Raw genomic sequence first — 21,061 nt, 5'->3', positions numbered from 1 at the left:
GGTGGGGGCCGCCCCCTCTCTCCCTCCCAGCCCTCGCCCTCCTCCTCCCGTCGAGGAAGGCGATGTTTCGGTGTTTCGGTTCGCACGGCGGGTCGGCTTTGTATGGCGGGATGGGGTTTTGCGGGGCTATTTGCGTTCCCAAGGACGGGGGGGCAAATAAAAAGGACCGAACGGCCCCACATCGGCCCACGGGGGGCGGGGAGGGGGGGAGGGAGGGGGGCAGCGGTGCCCCCCATTGCATGCGAGCGCAGAGGTCGGGCCGCGCCTTCCCCCTCCGCAGAGCCTCTGCCCGAAGCACCACCTCCAACTCCGCGTTTTTAAATCTATCAATGAAGGAAAAGAAAACCAACCGAACCAAAACCAAAGGCTGTGAGTGCTGTGAGCGCCGTTCTCACCCTGCCGATCCCACCGTTCCATTCCCCCCCCCCCATCTCCCAACTGCAGAGGAAGGACAGGAGCTCCCCCATCCCCCCCTCAAGGTGCAGAGGAAGGACAGGAGCCCCACCTCTCGCTTTTCACTTTATTTTTTTTTTTTCTTAAAAAAAAAAAAAAGGAAAAAAAAAACCCAAAAAAAAAAGAGACGCTGAATGCACCCAATTCCCTTTTCCGAGCCCTTTACAGCATGCAGGTTTAATAGAGTTTTGCTTTGTTGTAATACCTGGGTTGGTTTTTGTTGGTTTTGTTGTTGTTGTTGTTTTCCTCATCTGGTTTATTTTAAACACATCACGATGTGTAGGAATCTCTAAATATACCGCAAATATAAACAAAACAAAACAAAAAGAGAGGAAAATATATAATATATAACAGTAGTCTAAAACATAAAGTGCACGGCAATGGCTTTGCACGACTTCTACGCAGCCAGGGCGAGGGGGGGGGGAAACCCCCCAGCCCCGCTCATCCCACCCTTCCATCGTGAAATTAAAAAGAGAATCAGTGTCTTGATTGGCAAAGAGTGACTGGGAGGAAGGAAGGCGGATTCCCCCCCCCCAGGTCGGGGTCCTCCATCCCAGGTGGGCTGTGGGGGCTCCCCGCAGCGCTGGGCTCCGGGCACTGTCCATAGCGAGGGGCTGGGGGGGGGGGGGCAGGGAGGGTTCCTTGGTGGGGGTCCTCGGTGAGCACAGGCTGCCCCCAGGAGACGCTGAGCGGGGGGAGGACGCTGGGACACTGCAGGAGAACGGAAGAGAGGAGTCAGGATGGCCCGGCACAGCCTGCCGAACCCGAAGGGAAAACGCAACCCGCGGAGTTCCTTCAAAGCCAGGAGCCACGGCTGCTTTCTGCTCTTGGAGGTTTGATGGCACTGGATGGAGGGCAGCATTGGAAGCAGGCAGCCTCCGGCCTGGCAGCCACATATAAACAGGGGCCTCGGCCACGCTGGGACCCCCCAAAGCAGAGGGCTGAGCCCCGAGCCAAGGGCAGTGAGCAGCTGGGGGGCAGCCAGCAGCTGTGGGGCAGCAGAGCAGCAGCTCCCCGGGGAGCCCTGAGCAGAGGCATCCATCCGCTGGCAGCGCAGTGCCTCCCCACACAGGTGACTCACTCCTATCCATGAATTAAAGATTAAAGCCGAGTGCGGGTCTGACAGCTGCAGGGGGGGAGGAATGGGCTTTTATTTCTGGCTTTTTTTCACACCACAAAGCTGGTCGTGATCCAAACAGATAACACAGCCTCAGCCCCACGGAGCGCCGGTGACGAGAGCGAGCGTGAGGCCGGGGGTGGATGAGCACTGAGCATTGACTCATCGCTGCCTCATTTATGAATGAGGGGTGGGAAGGAAGGGATGGAGCTGAGGAGGGAGCCGGAAGAATGAGGGGGGAGCGGAGGGAGCTCAGCATCCCTGAGCATCAGAGAAAAATGTGTGGGGGGGTCTGGGCACAGCCGTGGCCACCACAGTCCTGCAGCTGCCCCAGCAGCAGGGGAGACCCCTGGAGCAGGGGAGACCCCCGCAGCCTCCCCTGGAGAGGCCCAGTGCTCTGCTGCAGCCTCCACGCACCACAGCTTTGCTCCCTGCCTGCAGGAGGGTGGCAACGCTGGGAGCGGAGAGGTGGAGAATGGGGGTCCCGGTGCCAGGGGAGGGGGTGCCTCGGCACAGCCACAACGGGGCACAGGGGAAGGGGGTCCTACAGCAGCACGGGGGGGGGGGGGAGGATGAGGACAGAGCAGAGCCACGTGCAGGAGCACTGCAGGCCCCCCATTGGCACGGGGGGGGGGTCTGCACCTCCCCACACCGCAGAGCAGAGATGCTGGCAGCACGGAGGGGCTTCGCCCCCCGAGCCCCCGGCCCCAAGCCGTACCTGTGCAGAGCGCGGCGCTCCCGGCTCACTGCTGCTTGCACGTGGAGAGCTTGCGGATCTTGCTGCTGGCAGAGCAGGCCTTGCGCGAGGGGTTGGAGGAGGCGCTGGCCCGACGCTCCGCCTTGGATTTGGTGCTCAGCTGCCCCGGCTCCGTCCCGTTCATGCAGACGGCCTTGGGCAGCCCCCGGCCGCGGCTCTGCCCGTTCTGCCCCGCCTCCTCCTCAGGCACCTGTCCTGCAAGGGAACGCAGCGTGAGGCCGTGGCAGCGCCCGCCCCGCTGGAGCGCCTGTGCTCTCCGACACTCGGAACAGAGAAAGAAACTGAAGGCTAAGGGTGAGCAGTTTCACGCTGCTCCAGCCGAAGAAGGGCGTTATCCCGCTGCAGGGACCGGGGCACAGCTGTGTGCCCTGCAATGGATGGGGTCGGTTTGCTCCGCCGGCCCCAGAGCAGCCCTCTCCATCCGCCCAGCTCAGTGCAGTGACTCAGCACCGGGGGCACAGGGCCCCCAAGAGAGGCATCCCAGTGCTGCACAGCTGATGCGGGCTCCAGTCACATCCCTGTACCTGGGGAGTGACTCGGGGGGGGTCTCTGACCAGGGCAGGAGGGGCACCGCCGCGCTCCCATTGCACTGCAGCTCCATGGGGCTGAAGGAAGGGCTCCTCAGGTCCCCCTGCTCCCCCACCCCAGATCCAACCACGGCAATTTCCTTCCACCAGGAACGTCACGCTCCAGGGCCCTTCAGTTATGACTCAGAGGTTTGAGTGGAAGCGAGAGCTGTAAGATGATTATGTATAATTTTCTTTAGAGGATGCTCCATCCTTTCTCCTCCAAGGCCGAGCGCAGCATCAGCTCCACGCATCAGCTCTCATCCCACAACATGGGGCAGAGGGGGCACTAGGAGGGGTTGGGGGTCCTCCCTGCATGCTGTGTGCACCCACAGCACGTCCTCCTCCATGGCTGGAAGTCATTCACAAACACGAGGGGACATCGTGTCTGGTCTCTTGGTTCAGAGTCACGTTCAGCACTTACCTCAACCCCAAAAAGCTGCAGGGATCCAAAGGCTCAGCCCAGCACCCACAAGAAGCAGCGCTGGCACAGCCCCACAGTGCCAGCTGGGGGCTGGGTGCCACAGCAGAGACCTCAGCACCCACCCTCAGAGCACAGCTGAGCACTTACCCTTCCCCTCCCTTGGCCGGGCTGCTCTGACCAAAGCAATGAACATTTCTGACTGGGGAGGGGGGGGGGGGGGAAATATCCCAACAGCTTATTTCTCTTTTGTGCGCCTATCTCCTCCTCCCAGCGAAAAGAACAATCCCAGGGGGCCGTTATGGATGCTGAGGAGGGAGGACGAGCTGCAGGCTAATTTTACCTCCTTCACCGCTGACAGTTGCTGACGTTCAAATTAATGAAAATAACAATTCAGCATAGGATGAAATCTTGGCAACTGCCTGCCCCCGCGGAAGCCGTGGCCAGCGCTGCGTGCGCGAGCAGCCACATCCTACCGACCATCATCAGCCCAGGGCTAAAAATAAGAGAGAGGGGAGGGCTGAGAGGTGGTGAGCACGTGCATCCCTGCTGCCTCGCACGGCTCTTAATGGCTCCATCCCGTTCATTCAGGCACAGGAAAGGTTCCAAAAAAAAAAAAAAAAACACCCGTGGAGATCTTTTGAATCACGGCGTCTGTCAGCAGCGTGCAGGGATACGCGGAGAGAAACGCACCTCCCTGACACCAGGGTTTGTTTTGCAGCCTCAGAGGCACTGCTGTGGGAGGGGACACAAAGCTCTGACCCCCACACAGCTGCTATGGAGGGAGCAGAGCAAAGCAGAGCAAAGCAGAGCAAAGCAGAGCAAAGCAGAGCAAAGCAGAGCAAAGCAGAGCACCCGAACACAAACCCAGCACCGCAGCAGCGAGATGCTCCGGGCCCTGGCAAGCAGCTCTGCAGGGAGGCACGCGCTGCTCTCCCCTCTGCTGAGATGTTTAACACCGATTGAACCAGGGGCACGTCCTGTTTAAGGCTCTGCAGAGCTGCATAAATCTTTAAAGAGCCCCTTAAGAATAATGGCATGTTCGCAGAGCCCCTTCTTCCTCTCAACTAAGATTTAATGAGGTTTCCTCCTCCCCTCCCCACCTGAACACCCACTCCTGTGAGTCAGGCACGCTCCTGCGCTGCCTGCCCAGCAGAAAACTGAACTCACCCGTCACTTACAAGGGGGTTGGCTTCTTTATTTTTACTTTAATACGGCGTCACTGTTAGAAATGTGACACTGGGATAGAGCTGAGCAACGTCAAAGGATCCTGGGAGAAGCCTTGGGGAAGACTAGTGACAAGGTATCCTCTGTGCCAGCTGCCCCTGCTGCACAGAGCTCCTGCTGGGCTCGTCACCCCACTGCTCCCACAGGCAGCCTACACCAGCCCTGTGATCCTTTTGTGATGTTTTGGCCAAGATCTCTTTAAAATAAGGCTGCTAAGCGGCCCTGCAAGCAGCCTTAGGTGACTTGTCTGCAGGAGAAGACTGCACCCTGTGCTTAAATGCTACCCGTGGTTTGGGAACACGAATCCACACGTGTTCACACTGCCAAAGACCCCGTGTGACAGCTGCTCAGAGAGCAGCACGGCAGCACACAGCCCAGAGAAACCCTCCTCCTGCTGCACAGGGATCCCTGGGGCTGCAGCCAGACTGCAGGGTTTGCTGTCCCCCAGGAACCCCCCTGTCAGGGAGCGCCCAGCTCAGCCCATGATCGCTACGGGAGCGGAACACGAAAGTGCTGGACGAGGGCCTGGAGATGGGCTGGTGGAAGATGCTTTTTTCACTGCAGCCCACTGCAAAATAGCTCTTGAAATAACTGGAAGGCTAAAATTCATCACCATGCTGCAGTTGAGTGACATAGAACAGCATTCAGCCCACCCAGCCACTGTATAATATGGGAAGTACTGGTCTATGGGGCCACTACTGAGCTACAGCTCTTTTACCCCCTCTGAAACAGCACAAGCTCCATAGAGAACTTCAAACATCTTCCAGTAATTTGCCTGTCATCTTCTGATGTGACAGCCCTTATTTGGGTTTAAATAGCGCTGTCTGCATGAGGAGCATGTAACAGCTGATGTGACAGTTCCAGAGGTGATCTCCCACTGTCAGAAGCTCCCAAGCAGGGGAACATCATGGGCACCAGGCTCCTGCACAGCAAGCACTGCTGCACGGTGCACAGCCCCAGCTCCCTGAGCAGGAGGAGCAGCAGGGAGGTGGCACGTCAACAACAACGTGCAATGCCCAGCTGCAGGGCTGTGAGGCAGAGACACTCAGCAGCAACCAGAACGCTCACAACTGCCCTGAGCCTGCAGGACATACAATCACTAATTGTGTGAGTCTTCCTAAGTTTCCACTTTTTAATCACCAAGAAGAATACAAACCAAGCGGCAACACAAGCTGCTCAGCACTGCAGGAGTCGGAGAGAAACCAAACACTTCAGCTAGAGTGAGAAGAGGCAGGATTCTGTGGGGCAGCTCAGCAGGAGCAGCCTGGGGTGCACGGGCAGAGTAACCGCCTTTAATGTAGGTCAGGTAGAGCTTTCCTTCTCAGCCAGCCTTTGGTTAAAGGCACCAGCCATTAGCTCAGGCCACTGGAAGCCCGAGAGGGCAGTGCTCTGGGGCCTAGGCTAACCTTCACTCCTCTTCCGTGCCTTTTTCCAATGGGAGCACAGCTTCCTCCTGCACACAGCTCGTCACGGCTTCCCAGCGCTCCGCTCTCTCCTCTACGCCCTGCCTCAGCTTCCTCCTCTGCAGCTGGGAATGCACAGGGAAGCAACAGGGCACCGTTAGAGACAGGCACGAGTTTATTTCTCTATGCTGATGCCAAAGAAGCAGTAACACTATCCTGTGGGCTTCTGGCTTCGGCTGCGAGCTGCAACAGATGAGCAGCAAGCCTGGCCCTCCAAGGGAGGTTATGGGCAGATGGACCAACCGTACCTCTTTTCCTTTCTGAAGCAGCTTCAAGAGGTGGAAAATGTCAAGTTTAAAATATAAAATGGGGCTTTGAGTGATACTGGTTATGGCTTTTTCAAGCCCAGGCATTTTTTCACACCTTGAGCACATGGGCTGTTGCTGGCAGGAGCCCTTGCAGAAGGAAGTGGGTCACCTCTGACAACAGAGGCACCTGGCAAGTCCTATTCTGTACTTACAAGGCCCTAGCAACCAAGTGCATGCTTCTGAGAGCCTACCATTAAAAGGATGCCTCCTTCCATGAAGCCCCCCTAGGCTAAGATGGAAGGTCCATCTCTGGTCACACTCTAGTAGAAAAGTCTGTGGGATGTAACAGAGCAAAGGACAGAGCTCTGCAGGTCACCCAGCTGGCAGCAGGACATCATCTCAATTAGAAAAGGTCATAAATTACCCAGTTGTCACCAGTGAATCAGCACTTGGAAACAGATCTGCTTCACTTTGATGTGGCTCCCTTCATCTCAGGAGGCTCCACCTACGACCCACATCCGTACCCGTGTGTCTGCACAGCTGAGCAGAGCCCTGCTGGGGCTGGCATCCAGGGGTGACACCCAACAAAGCGAGCCTGGCTGGAAGCTGAGCTGTCTCAGCTCTTCTGCCCTCAGAAAGCTCTGCCACGAGGGGCAATGGGGGTTCTCTCAAAGAAGTTTTGGGTATTCCCAAAGGAGTTCCGGGCACAATGAGGTTTATTGCTATTCAAGGCCTAACGCTTTATTCTTCTGTGCTCGTGCCTCAAGAAGTTTTCACCTAACCGGAAAATGAAGAGAAAAAGCAGGGCCTTCAGGTATGAGAATCCTGCACAGGTAAAATCAGACTTTGATTTCACTGAGAGAAGCCAACCGAGCTGCCATTAAGGAAGAAACCAAAGCAGCGTGGTTAGCCTTAAGCTACAGAAACCAGGGCTTTCCCTGTGACATGGAAAGCTCAGCCAGCTAACTCCTGTCACGCCGTCATGAAGTGAATCAGCACTGCTGCTGGAGAGCTGTAAAGCCAAGCAGGCTTTGCCTGCAGTGGTAGCACGGAAATGCTTTCAATCTGCTGCTCACAAGTGCAGAGGGGGCAGAGAAAGAATCACAGCTCAGTCACCACAACTGCAAAAACCACACGGCTGGATCCACACCCCCCTCCTCTTACTTGGTTGGCTTACCTTAACGCAACAGGAAGCCCCCCATAGAGAAAGGGGCAATTTGGACACTGAGTTACCAAGACTAGAGCAGAAAAAAAAAGGCTCAGCACAAGGCTACAAGCACCCTTCTCTCCCAGATGTGCCATCTATTCGGAACACTGAGTCATTTCAGGGCTGTGCTCCAAAATAACTCAGCGAGCCTAGCAAAGCCAACCAAGAGAATTAAGTGTGCTTGAACAACAGTTCAGCAGGAGCAAGCTATTACTGGATGAAGGAAGGAAATCAGCAGATGGGCAGCACACAGGAAGGGACATCCTGGCTGATCAAATAAAGGACCAAAGCATCCAGAGCATCACGGCTCGCTGGCTGTGAGTCACTCACATCACTTAATAATCAATGCTCTCTTCCTCTGCTGGGAGGATGCGTTCAGACCCCAAGGCCTTTCCTAAAACACTCTGAATGGACAAAGGAAGAGTCACCTCTGTTCTCATTCCAGCATCATTCCCTCCTACCTGGTACTGTGAAGTCCTGAGTGTAGATGATATCATCTTCAATGTCATACAAGTCATCATCTTCGTCCTCATTGTAGCCATGCAGATCTTCCAGATAAGGCACCGCCGTCATACTTCTCCACTTGTCCTTTGTTTCTGGGCTAGGAGGTATGGGCACCAGAGTCTCTGCCTGAGCGTGTTTCTTACGAAACCAACTGCAAAGAGTCCAAGAGTAAAATTTCCATCAGGACAGCTTCACTTTTCTGAAGGCAGCAAGAAATCCTCAGCGGCATGAGATGATCCCATCCCACCCCCATTCAGAGCTGCGTGGAGTTAAGGAGAACTTCCAAGGCAACGCCATGCCACTGCAGGCAGAACACATTCACAGCTCTCACAGTCAGAACTATCTTCTGAACACAGCCTGGTTCCCTGGTGGGCACTGATATCAGCCCCCTCCCCTGGCACTGTGGTCTGGATGTCATTTGAGCACTGGCACAAGAAGAAACTCATCCTATCAACTGCACTCCTGTGCTCATCTTGCTAAATATTATGTGGACACCACTTATCTGCACAAAGGGATGCTCAGACTCTTCCACAGCAGGAGGTAGCCTGGAAAGCATTTTTTTCCCTCTCCCCTGCTCTTATTTCCTACTGTAGGCCACCAAAGTGTGCTGCCTTGGAATCAACTGCAAACAGCCCTCAAAAAGCAGAGAGAGCTAAACACATCACTGTCTGTTCACCTCCTGCAAAAGTGGCATTCTAATCAAGTCACTCAGCAAAAGGAAGGAGTTAGGAGATGAATGAAAGCATAACCACCGGGACTGGGAGGAGGGATGGACCTTAGCTCAAAGCCCTGCTTCTCAGCTGGGACCCTCCAGCATTCCTCTGCAATAAGATGGAGTTGTGGAGGGAGGCAGCACCTTGCCTTCTGCAGTACCAGAGAGTGAGGCAGCCCCTACCTTCAGAAGGTGAAGTTCCAACAGGAAATCTGTTGTGGTTTGGCACTGAGCACGTTGCTGTCATGCACAGAACCACATCTGGCCCTTCCCTGCTCAGCCTGCATGGAGGAATGACCCTGGGAGGTCAGCACATCCCAGTCAGGCACTGGCAAGGATCCACCAGCACTCCTACAGCTGCAGCCTGGTGAAAGCAGCATCTTTTGGGAAGGTGACAGAACGTGTTAAGTTCGACCTCTGGTGCACAGAGCAGCATTACAAGAGCAAAGGAAAGTTCAGGAAGCCAACAGGACCAGCATAACTAGATTTGGGCCAATGGCTTTAGCAAATGCTGTGGCTGGCTTCCTCAGCGACGTGCGTGGCACACAATGCTCCTAATTTGATCATTTGATTTCCTTTCCTTGGGAGACTGCTTTCATCAAGGAACCGACTGCCAAGATAGCACACAGCGCCTGGGCTGACCCAGCACAGCCATCAGCTGCTCCTGCCAGGGGCACTGGAGCTAAAGGGAACCAAACTAAATGCCAGGGACCCGAAGAGAATGGGATATACTGGAGAAATGGGATCAGAATGACTGCCAAAGAAAGGAATATTTTAAAGGGAGAAAGCCCACAAATCTCCAGCAGCTGAAATGCAGCAAAAGAAAAACACTCGCTCTGCCTCTTTCTTTCCTTCTGTCCTACTTACCAGGAGAGTAAAAATAGGTTTTTATTAACAGCTGAAACCTGAATCACTGTACTCCAGTCATAATGATCCCATCCTCTGGGAGGTGATTTCAAATACTTGCATATGCATACATGGTAATGAGGCTATAGAGTGAGCAGAGCAATTCATTGAAGTTCTAAGAAAATCAAAGTCCTCTTGGAAGGAGCCTGGAGCAATTCTTTATGGAGTAGCAGAGCATTTCCTGGCAAGCAATTTTCCAGCAGGGACAGAGATGCTGCTCTCTACACCAGCACTAAATGTGAGTAGTGAAGATTTGCTGAGGGCCACAGGCTCCCCCAAACGCCCTGCTCCTGCTCAAGGTGCTGCTGACTGGCTGAGCCACAGAGCAGCTCCATCCCCATCAGTGCTGAGGATGGAACTGAGCACTGCCTCACTGCCTTCACCAACACAAGATCACAGCCTGGGTCTGAGCACTGCTGACAGTGTCTATTTCATCACTTATTCCCAAACAATTTTACTAGTGATTTCTGAGTCAATTGCACCAGCGCACACAGCAGCTTACCCAGTGTTACAGCAGGCTGCTGTTTGATCAGTTAGGGGAAAATAAGTTTTTGCAGATCTCAGAAGCACTGCCTGCACACAGCATCCTCTGGCAGGCTCCTTGCAGCCTGTGAGGCTGTTTTAGCTGCTCCCAGGCCTTAAAATTGAGCAAAGGGAGCAGCAGCAGAGATCACCTCTCAAGCTTTGCAAGCTTGTTAAGAATGCCTGCAAAGCATGGGCTCTGGACAGCAGCACAGCATTAATTGTGAACCTGCCAGACAAGAAGCAGGGTCCAGACAGAGCTGCTATGATCTACAGGGAGCTAAGATAACAAGGGTCAAGGCTGAATGAAAAAAAGGATCTGGGTCAACCAGTGCTTATTGAGTCTGCCTGCTCTGCAGCCTCCCAGCTCGGATTTTGTATCAGAAGTCATCACACTGCTCTTCTCAAGTTCTGGTATAAGCAAGGTTAAAATAAGAACCAGTAAGCACAGCTGCCTCCTCTGAATACTTACAGCTAATTCACTTCCCATTCTAGGCCACAAATATTTCAGTTTGCTTGTTTTGGATATGGAGAGCCTTCTCTGCAAGCAGATGTTGGGCTGCAGATCGCTGTCCTGCCAGTGAGGAGCAGCTATGAAAGCTTTGCCACTTCCCATGATGCTGCCTGAAGGCTCCAAGCTTACAGAAGGGTCACAGTCACCACAAGAAGCAGCCAAGTGCACGCCTGCCCTGCTCAGCAGGCACACAGCACGGCCCCTGCAGCCACTGCTCCAACTCCTGGAGCAGAAAGAGGTGCTCCGCTCCTCAGGTCAGTTGCATTAGAAAACAAACAAACAAAAAGCAAGCAGGTAAGAGAAGCAGCTCTCCCCTCACTGATGCAAGACCCAAAGGTCACAGTTCAGACTCCTACAGAGTGAGGTGTTCTGTGCACAGATGGAGACTCGCTTTCCTTTCACGCAGCAGACAGTCGCATTACGAAACTGAGCTGCAAAACGTGGGCAGAAGAACCAAAGCCTCCCTCCCTCCCATGTGCCTGCCACAGGGAAGCGAGACAGAGCCAGGTGCCTGTGCAGGAAAGGAAAGGAAAGGAAGAGAGCTCACATCACCAATGCACAGAGAGATCCCTGCATGGCACCACAGCAAAGGGGTGGAAGAGTCCAGCAGCACACGCACGCACGTTAAGGGAAACCCCTCCAAGTCAGGCACAGAAGCCAAGGAGCAAACTCAGCATCTGGGAAGGAACCCAGAGAGACAGAGGGGGTTCCCCAGGGTTGCAGTGCACAGGTATGCAGCACAGCCCAGCAGCGCCGTGTTCCCAACCTCTGAGGTGATCCCGGAGTCGGGAGCAGCACAGCATGTCAGCAAGCAGCGCCGCTAACGAGAGTTGGAGGTGCCTCCCCTGCCTTGCTATAAACTCTTGCAAACGTATCTATGACTGAACAAATTACGTGTGACACTTCTGGAGAAGGAAGGCAAGATGGTTGCCTTGGAAACAGGGGACAGAGGTAGAATTCTGCATCCACTTCATCACTTTAAGTGCTGCAGCAGGGTCAGTGAATTAGTTACAAACTGCAGTGTACAAGCATTAAGCCCTTCAGCAAAAGCACGAGGCAGAGAGGAGACCATGAATGATCTGCAGGGAGAGGGCTGCTGCTCCCTGGCTCTCAGCAGCACATCCTCACTGCTCCACACCCCCACCCAGGAGTACACAGCAGTCATGGAGGTGAACTAAAAGTGTCAGTTTTCATTGAGCATCATCCTCCCCAGATCCTTCTGGGAAAAGCAGGTTTCAAGGCTCGTTCATTGTTATTCAGGGGTCAGCTTCTGGTGGTTCAGAAACTTGGATGACAGGCTGGGAGAGTTTTAATTCACTGCAGTTTACAAATCCTGGGCCAGTGCTGCATGCTTTGCTTTGAAATGCTTTTCAAACCATCGAGAAATGGGCTGAGAGAAGTAATTCAGCAGGACCGAGCTAACAAGAAAATGCTGAAACATGAATTTGATGTGAGAATTCAGCTGCAGAAGTGAGGAGAGGAGGAAGGCAGCTGGCAGATGCAACACTGGGCAGATCCTTCCTACAGAATTCTTCAGATAGGGCTGCCACTGCAAGGGAAAAGCATTCAGAATAGCTCTGAGAACAAAGGGAGGAACTGACTGCTTTGCCCCATCAAGCTGCCTCCAGCAGCTACAGCGCTTCACCAAGCAGCACTCAACTCCTGCTCAGCATTCCCCACATCCACTGAGAAAGCCTCGTGCCCTCAGTGCTGCACCAGAAGAGAGGCATCACTGTACAGAAGGAGCAGCTTGGCCACTCGTGCAGCTCAAGAGGGCTAAGAGGAGTGTAGAAACCCAAAACTGTTTTGAGCATCACCCCTCCCTCCACCCCAACCAGATGTCTACAAGTTCTAGCCATCAAGGCACTTTCTACCAAAATGCTTTCCCCAAACCCTCTGACAGGACCTGAATGACTACCTGCTGTCCTTCCAATTGCTTTGTTTGGTTTTAAATAAAGCAGGGTCTGCTCGAGCTAAGGGCAAAGCTTGCTTCTATTTAAAGAAAAAAAATAAAAAGGAGAGAACCGAGCCGGATTCTTTAACACAGTGCTGCCCCACAAAAAGGAGATGGGCAGCCACATCGGAAGCCCAGGGCTGCAGGCTCTGCTGTGAGTGATGTAATTATTAGGATGCCACAGCAGGAAGAAGGAGGCAATTACTAATAGGGGAGAAAAGCCTGTTAAGAAGCACTGGCTAAGCTCACAGAAAACCAATAAGAGACTGAACCTTGGAAATGCTCCTGTGTTCACAGGTACAGTCTCTCTTCAGTCTCTATTGGTGCTATGAGATTAAAGGCTCACCAGGAGCAGCTGTGCCCAATTAGAAGGCAGGCTGTGCCCACACAGCACAGAGATGCTGCTGCCCCCCATGCCAGGAGCACGCTCTACTTCCTCCTGCCTGCTACCTCCAGGCAGGGCCTCTAGAGAAACCTCTTGGCTTCAGAGCTGATGCAAAAGCTCCCTGCTAAACCAGGTACATAAGGAGCTGGGTAAGCAGCTCAAATCCCGGCAGACAGTAACACATGAGAGCCACCTACACTGGCCCAAGCTTAGGGGCAGCTCAGTGCGACACCTGGACCCACAGCACTGCTGAGGAACAAATGCTTTTGGCATTTCAGTGTTTTCACTGACATACCTGCTGATCTGCTCCACAGAGTTAATTCCTGCCTGCTCCCTCGCTGTGCTCACTGACAAGGCATCACTTGGAGCTCGTGGCAGCTGCTCACCACTCAACATCACTGCAATGAGCAGAACTACTCCATTACAAAGCACCACAAAGGGATGCAGTGCTTTGCTGTCTAGCTTGAAGCTCTCTAGCCCTCAGAGGAAGATGGGAGGACTGTCACTAACAGCAAGAGCTATTGTTTCCAAGACCATCTCTATACAGAGTGGTGAGCAGTTTTTAAGTGCTGTGCAGCATTGAAGAGGCCAGCCCCAAGCAGTGTCTTTTGTAACCCACTGTTTTACTGGGAAGCATGTATATGGGGCAGGGCACTCCTGAAAAGCAAATGCCTGCTCCTGTCATCTCCCAGACCCAGTGAAACAACCAATGCACAGCACCTGGAGGCGATTAGAAGACTCTGCCTGACTGCTTAATTAATTACCCAGGCAGTTACATGAGCTTTGCCCCCCCAGCCCCTTTGATCTTTGCAGGGGCAATTGCAGCTGCTCCTCTGCAGAACACCAGTGTAGTTCAAGCCTGTCTGCTTCTGTTCTGCAGCTCCTGCAGACATCTCCCATGCCATAACGTCTACCAGGGATCCTCATCTGACAGCACACTGTTACCCACTGCCACTTCTTTTTTTTCCTCAGAGAAACAAACAGAAAAAACAAAAATAGTGCTCTTCCTGCCTGCAGGCAGCACAAAGCAGGCCCACTGCCTTACAGGATCAGAGCCTTGTTTTTACAAGGCTCCCAGAAGCTTTCTGGGCAAGCTTGTAGGCAGGACCTCTGCTGAGCATCTGCGGTCCAGCAGGCAGCTCTGCATGTCCTCAGAAGCACTTCCTATTCAAACAGGAGATAAGCTAATGCAGCCTCCGCACTGAAGCATCCTTATGATGCTTTTTTGTTCTTGTACTTTTATCCGCCCAGGAAATCTCTGCTCAGAGGCAGCGTGTTCAAACAGATCCTTTAAAAAAGGGGGAAAAAACCCTCAGATAACGACCTCTCCCCCCCCCCCAGACAAAGGCAAGGATAAAGCAGAGGATTTGGGAGAAGGAGGAGGATGACATTAAAGAGAAAGAAAAAAAATCCCATTGTCCTGGAACATACTGATTCCATATGGAGCAAATATGAAGGGATATTTCTGTCACCAGGCCGTCCAGAAAACCAACACATTACTGAAACCAGCTTCAGGGAACCCCTGCTCCATCAGTGCTAGCTGGCCTCTGAAACAAATTACCCAGAACCCTTAATTATCAAGAACCAGTCGCACTAGGAACATATTTTCAACATATTCATTATTTACTGGTTAGCAATTCAAATGCTCTAACCGGATGCTCTAATAGGAGGGGAAAAAAAGCCAAGTGGATGTTGCCAGAGCTCCAGCAGAGCTGGAGGAAGGTTATCTAGTGACTTCCATGTGTCTGCTGTCAAAAGGAAAAATGAGTTGAGAGCAATAGCATAGGTACATTAGCATAAGAAGCAGAAAGAGAATGACTAATAGGAAGAAGCTGAACACTCACTTGTGCTGCCTTATCTGCTGTATTGAAAATCTCTTGGCTGGGTCGTATTCAAGCATCCCTGAAAAGGAGAAAAAGTCCAGGTGTGATCACAGAGGCTCTCAGCCAAACTGAAGACGAGAAGCATAAAGTGCTGCCCTTCCCTCCCACCCCCCTGCCCCTGTGCCTGGCCCTCCTGGCAGCTTTGGGCACTTTCACCTGCAGAAGCATTTCTTGCATCAGCCCCAGAGAGCTCAGCACAAACCCCAACCCCAGCGCTGACTCCTGATCCACCTGCAAGGTGGATATGACCTTTCCCTCCTTCACCCTGCAGGGACAGACTGGTACAGCCCCAGATCACAGGCCCAAACGTGTCTCCAGGCAAGGAACTGCAAGACTTTGCATTTCACAGATAACGCTATTGAACTTTCTCTGTGGAAGAGCCCAGGCCTCAGGCATGACACATCCACCTGCTCAGCATCCCCGAAACTCTACAGCCCAGTGATATTCTGATCTGGAAGAACAGCTGGGGAGAACTGACACAAACCATCCTGCTGCCCATCCCACCATCCATCCTTCTGCCTGAGCCAGTCTTGATTTCTGGCACCTGCTGCTGGGATCAGGGTGAGGAGAGGGGAATGGGGAGAAAATAGTTTATCTGGATCCTCCCTGGAAAAGAAGGAGGTGATTCCTTACAAAGCAGACTATGAGATGCCCACTCCGCTCCATGATCTCAAAACAGCTTCACAACTCCTCAGAAGTGACAGGAAATTCTGCTGTATTTTTCAGAGGCCGTTCAGTGGGACCTAACGAGCATCATCCAGCAGAATCCAAAACCCCTCCAACCGAGCTTCCAAGAAAATATTCATCTAATGGGCGTCAAACTCTCACTGCTATGCATTGCAAGCAGCTTTGCATCTGCTGGATAAAAGCCTCTCGCTGTTCTTGAAGCACCAGCAGAAGGGCTTTGGGAAGAGGGGAGAGAACACTGCAGGGAGCTGAGGGGAATGGAAGCCAGGAGCAGAACAGATCTCTCAACAGGAGAGAAAGAGGACGGGACAACCGACTGGGGAGGGCTGCTGTAAGGACACAGTGGACACACAGGGACAGGAGGTGCCTTCAGATGAGCATTTGGGAACAGAGGGCTGGAATGAGAAACTGCCATTTAAATAAGAAGCTGCGAGGGCCTTGCAGGTGAGATTCTGCAGCACTGCTGAATAAAGGTACTAGGAGAGAGAAATCAGTGTGTGATCAGAGCTGATCAGCAACACCTTCCTCATCAGATCAGTCTGCATCACATATCACTAACAGCAACGGCCCAGGGACGACTGTAATAACACAAAACAAGCAGAACAAAACCAAAAACAGGAAGGCACTGTGAGTACCTCCTCTTTTGCAAGGCTTGAACACTTCAAACAAGTGCATGCTTAAGGAAACAAACTTTTGATAGCCATTTTTTCTTCCTTACAATGAGATTTTTCTTTTCCCCCAGCAGATCAAGAGCTTCCTTCAGCTCAGTTTTAGCCTGTATCCCCACGTGCCCAACAAGGATGCAGAAGTCCACCCCCTGCTCCTAAAAGCACTGAGCTGAGTCTCGACTCCAAACCTGACAGCAGGTTCCTCACACGGTGCTCTCGGAGCAGCCACTTCTGGAGATGACATGAAAGGGTTGGGAAAACACCTTGTGAAAGCCTGGTCCACTGCATCACACCAAACCAAAGGGATTTGAGAAGAGCCGTAGCTGGGGAACCAGCCCACTGCCATGTCTGCTTGCCTAAGAGATGTTCAAGACTAAAGCACATAGCAGGAAAAGGAACAGTGTGAAAGGACTGATGTTGTTTTCCCCTCAGAAACCAAAATGCTGTTTCCCACAGCAATCTGAAAAGATTTATCAGTGCTGATAACAGCAGGAATAGCTTTAAGCAGATGGCATTGCTATTGATCCACATTGTATCACTGTGATGGAAGTTAAGAACAAGCAACCATGGGAAAACTTGCTGGGTGCACCACAAGCATCTGGTCACCTGAACTCGAGGCAGCAGAGCCTTCAGCCATTCAAAGCTTTAAACAGAACTTAGCAGAAATGCACTCTTGCCTTGCTGAGACCACAAAACCCACCACAGGGCTGCGTCACACGGCTGAGCTGACAGCAATGCTCCTTGCTCAAGAACCCTCAGCCTTGAGAGCACTTCCCTACGCTGGGTATTTTCTCAAGCAGAACAAAGCCTCGTAAACAAGCCATCAGCAGACAAGGCTGCAACCGGACCAGAAGTGGGAGCACGTGGCAGGAGGTGGGTGGTGACAGTGCCAAAAGCCGTGCGGCTCAGTTGCGTCTGCTGTAAGGACCACCACCAGAAATGTCTTGGGATGGGCTTAAGGTAAGAGCGAGAGGCAGGGAAGGAACATTTGAGCCACCCACAGCAGAGAAAGGACTGATGCTGAATCTTGCTAGCCTGCAGTGTGCTGCAACGACGACAATACAACAGCAGTGTTGTTCCATAGGGCTAATGCCAACTTGTTTCCTCAGCTAAGCCATCATTAGTTCAACCACGCTTCAGAAACTCCCCCAGTCCCAGGTAAAGAAAGGCTGGAAGGGACCCCAGGGATCCCAACACTGCAGCCTCCCCTGAGCACATCACCCAGGACTGAGTCCAGTCAGGCTTCTAGTTTCTTCCTCCAAGGATGTCAGCCCCACTGCCCCCCCAGCACTCAACCAGTAAAGGAGTTCTTACATCCAGGTGAGATTTTCCCTCTTTGTTTGGCAATTTCTTTCTTCCCTTGCAAAGTGAGCAGAAAGTGGTTCAGAAGAAAAACAAACAACTCCTTTTAAACTAAACGGCCTATCGGTAAAATCATTGGTAATTTGACAGTAACTTCACAGCTGAGCTTCCAAGGGTTTTTGTTCATTTGTCTAGGAGACACCAGAGCTGGTCCTGGCAAGGTTACCTTATCAACATAACCAGGTCAGGACTGCTCCCCTGCACTGGCTCTTCAGACCGTATTTCAGAAAGGTGTTTTTGGAAGCCAGTTTCTCAAGCCTGGGATAAAATCCTGCACGCTCCAGCAGATACAGCTACAAGTTCTTCCTAGAAGCATCACGTGCAGTGGTACTGCCCCAAGGCTCTTCTGATTAGTTTGTGCATTTCTCTGCAGGAGCTGGAACAGCCTTGCAAGCAGCTTGCAGCTGGAGGAAAAAATTGTGCATTCTTTCAAATGCTAAAGAACAACAAGGCTAAGAGAAATGTAAGGCACTGATCGGATGGAAGCGGTGCAAACAGGGTAAGGATCCAGGGTAAGTTATTAACAGGGGTCTGATAGCACCAGTCACAAACTGCTTTGTCATAGAGCTGCACTGTTATCTTACAATCAATTAAAAAGGCACAAATAAGGTAAATGAGCAACAAGAAAGCTTCCTTTAAGGAAAAAGACTGTATTTGGGGCAGCGTCAGGAAGAAAACAGAGCATCCAATCATCAAAAACGTACATTGATGTGCTCAGCTGTGACTCACTTGCAGCAGGCCTGCGGCCGAAGTCCTGCGATTTCATCACGACCAAACATCACGTACTGCTCACCAGGCAGAGCATCACGAGCGCCTGCCCACAGCAACCACACGCACTCTCTACCATTTACGGTAAAGATCTCCAGGCAGATCATCTGCGAGGGGACAAGAGAGGCTGCAGTGGGGAGAATCTGTGGGAAGATGCCTGGCTTTCGGACCTCCAGCCCATGGGATTCCAGCAGGACCCACTGTGCCCGTATGTGGGATGCCACGCTTGTGACAGCCTGTGACAGAGACAGGGGTCTCAAACCCCTTTCAAATTCTGCCAAGGGGCAACGTGAACACAGAGACCACAGTCCTGTTTGAGCTCCTTGTCACAGATGGCAGCTGAGGCATTTGAATGATCCTGAGCAAGCATGGCGTTACATGGTGAGGAACGGCTGCTTAGAAAGCAGGCAGCACAACCTGAAGCACGTTCATTCAGAGGCAGGAAGAAATCCAACAGCTCAAGTTCATTGAATTCAACCTGGGCTTTACTTCAGTCTTCAACTCGGCGACCACTTTAAGCCATCGATACAAAGCAGAACATTTGTGAAGTGAGATGGATTTTTCTCCTCTCCTTCATCCTCCTCAAGCACAACCAGGTGTCCTGACCAGAAACTCCTCTGCAGAGGAGCCTTGAAAAATGCAGGACACTTTGTGCTGGATGGTTACAGGCCCAGCTCAGGGGATTCCCTGTTACTACTGCATTAAAGCATCCCATTGCCATCAGAAACGCATCCCTGACTTTTAAGGTCACAGCAATTGTACTGAAGTAAGAAAACAGAACGCTGAGAAGCCACCCAACTCATCTCCAGTCACAAAACCAGCTTGCAGCAGAGCCTGGACATAAACCCAGGTGTTTAATGCAGGGAGTGCAGTCTCAAAACTTCAGAGAAAGCACAGAGTCCATTAGAAGAGGAGAAAAGCTCACCCTCTGCATTTTTCTTGCTCAGAAGTGAACTGGACAGGAGTCAGTAAGTCACATGCAGATGCCGACAGAAGGACCTCAAGGCTATTTGCAGATGCTTCCTGACTGCAGACACTGAAGGCAGAACAGTACCAACCCCTTTCCCACCAGCAAAGAGCACAGCTAAAGCTTTGTTTGTGATTATGGGACAAGAAGAGGGGCAGCATCCCAACTGGTTGGTTGAAGTACGCTGCCACAAGTCAAATCCCACACAAGTTTTAGGTCCCCTAAGTTCTGCTCTTTCTGCAAAGTGGAACAAAGCAAGGGAAAAAAAAAAAGTTAAAACACTGCTTCAAAAGTGGTCAACTAAAGGACAGAAAGCCTCAAGAAGTAAATTCAAGCACTTGTTTCATGGGCAAACTGCCACAAAGGTCAACGTAACTCTTATAGCCAGAGAGCAAACAAGCACTTTGCAGCACACTGAATTCTCCTCACATTAAGGACAGGATGAACGCTTGCAGCACTGCAGAGTGCTCTAGAAGTTGTTTAGAAACAACACAAAGGCAAAACAGAATGTACAGTAAGACAGAGCTGAGCTCAGGGTGTCTGTGCTGCTATATGAAAGCATCAGCCTGCCTCTGATGCCTGATCTGCAGCCTACGATTCCATGGCACCTACCAGGAAATGCAGATGTTCTGGAGGAAAAGCATGAACCAAATAAAGCACTCCAGTTCTGCCACCACAGCTATGCAGCATCACCCCTGCAAGGCTCAGCCCTGGTGCTCAGTGCCATCAGGCTCTTTTGGGAGCTGATTGATGCAGTTGCTGAGCCGCCCTCCATCATACTGGAAAAGTTGTGGCTGTCAGATGAAGTCCCCACGGACTGGGAAAAGGGAAATGTCACTCCCATTTACAAGAAAAGGAGGAAGGAGGACCCAGAGAACTCCAGGGCGTTGAGCCTCATCTCTGGGCCTGAGAAGATCGTGGAACAGACCCTCCTGAAGGATGTGTTAAGGCACACGTCAGATGGGGTGGTGATTTGAGCCAGGCAGCACAGCTTCACCAAGGGAAGGTCGTGCCTGACCCATCTGGTGGCTTCCTGTGATGGAGTGATGGCATCGGTGGACAAAGGAAGGGCACCTGATGTCACCTACCTGGACACAGAGGCAGGTAATCAGAAGGGAAATCAACTTTTTACATGGGTAGACAGTGAAAAGACAAGGGAGAATGACCTTAAATTAAAAAAGGGAAGGTTTAGGTTAGATGCCAGGGGAAGTTTTTCACTGAGGGGAGGGCAAGATGCTGGGAACAGCTGCCCAGAGAGGCAGTGGATGCCTCCCGTCCCTTGAGGTGCTCAAGGCCAGACTGGATGGGGCCATGAGCAGTACTAGAGCTAGCAGTCAGCAACCCTGCCTGTGGCAATGGGGCTGGAACATGATGATCCTTGAGGTTCCTTCCAATCCAAGCCATTCTACAATCACAGACAGAGGAAAACGTATCACACCAGGCAGGAATAACAGCTTTTGTCAGCTTCACTGTGCAAGTGCATACAACAAGAGGAGTGGGAGAATGTTCTCAGGTGGACTGGAGGGAGGACAGCAAAAGGAATCTTATTTCCTACTGTTCTGGAAGAGCCAAATTGGTAGAGACAGATGGCCATGTGCCTCAAGGGAGCTCCTCTGCTACCAGGTGCACTCAGCATGCATCCCTGCAGCACCCAAAGGCAGGCAGCAGCTGGATGGAAGAAGTGACTCAGGCACATCTTGGACAGCAGCACCGGCTGCAAGGCTCCTTGTTTAAAGTGAGGCAGAAGGAAAAGTTAGAGAGTCTGACTGA

The 21,061-nt window shown here is 52.2% G+C and overlaps 1 protein-coding gene across 1 annotated transcript in view; it reads right to left on the bottom strand.

Annotated features, from left to right (window-relative positions):
- Positions 1–2,313: 2,313 nt before the first annotated feature.
- STK11 (serine/threonine kinase 11) overlaps positions 2,314–21,061 on the bottom strand; it is a gene marked incomplete at both ends in the record, with an annotated part of 32,017 nt that continues 13,269 nt past the window's right edge. Inside the window, 3 exons of the mRNA XM_079546815.1 lie at positions 2,314–2,522; positions 7,921–8,114; positions 14,801–14,858. Of these exons, the coding sequence (XP_079402941.1) occupies positions 2,314–2,522; positions 7,921–8,114; positions 14,801–14,858 (461 nt within the window). The remainder of the gene's footprint in view (positions 2,523–7,920; positions 8,115–14,800; positions 14,859–21,061) is intronic.

Source organism: Tetrao urogallus (assembly GCF_951394365.1).
Source record: "Tetrao urogallus genome assembly, chromosome: 25".
Taxonomy (NCBI): Eukaryota; Metazoa; Chordata; class Aves; order Galliformes; family Phasianidae; genus Tetrao; species Tetrao urogallus.
This window is presented reverse-complemented; position numbering and strand designations above follow the sequence as displayed.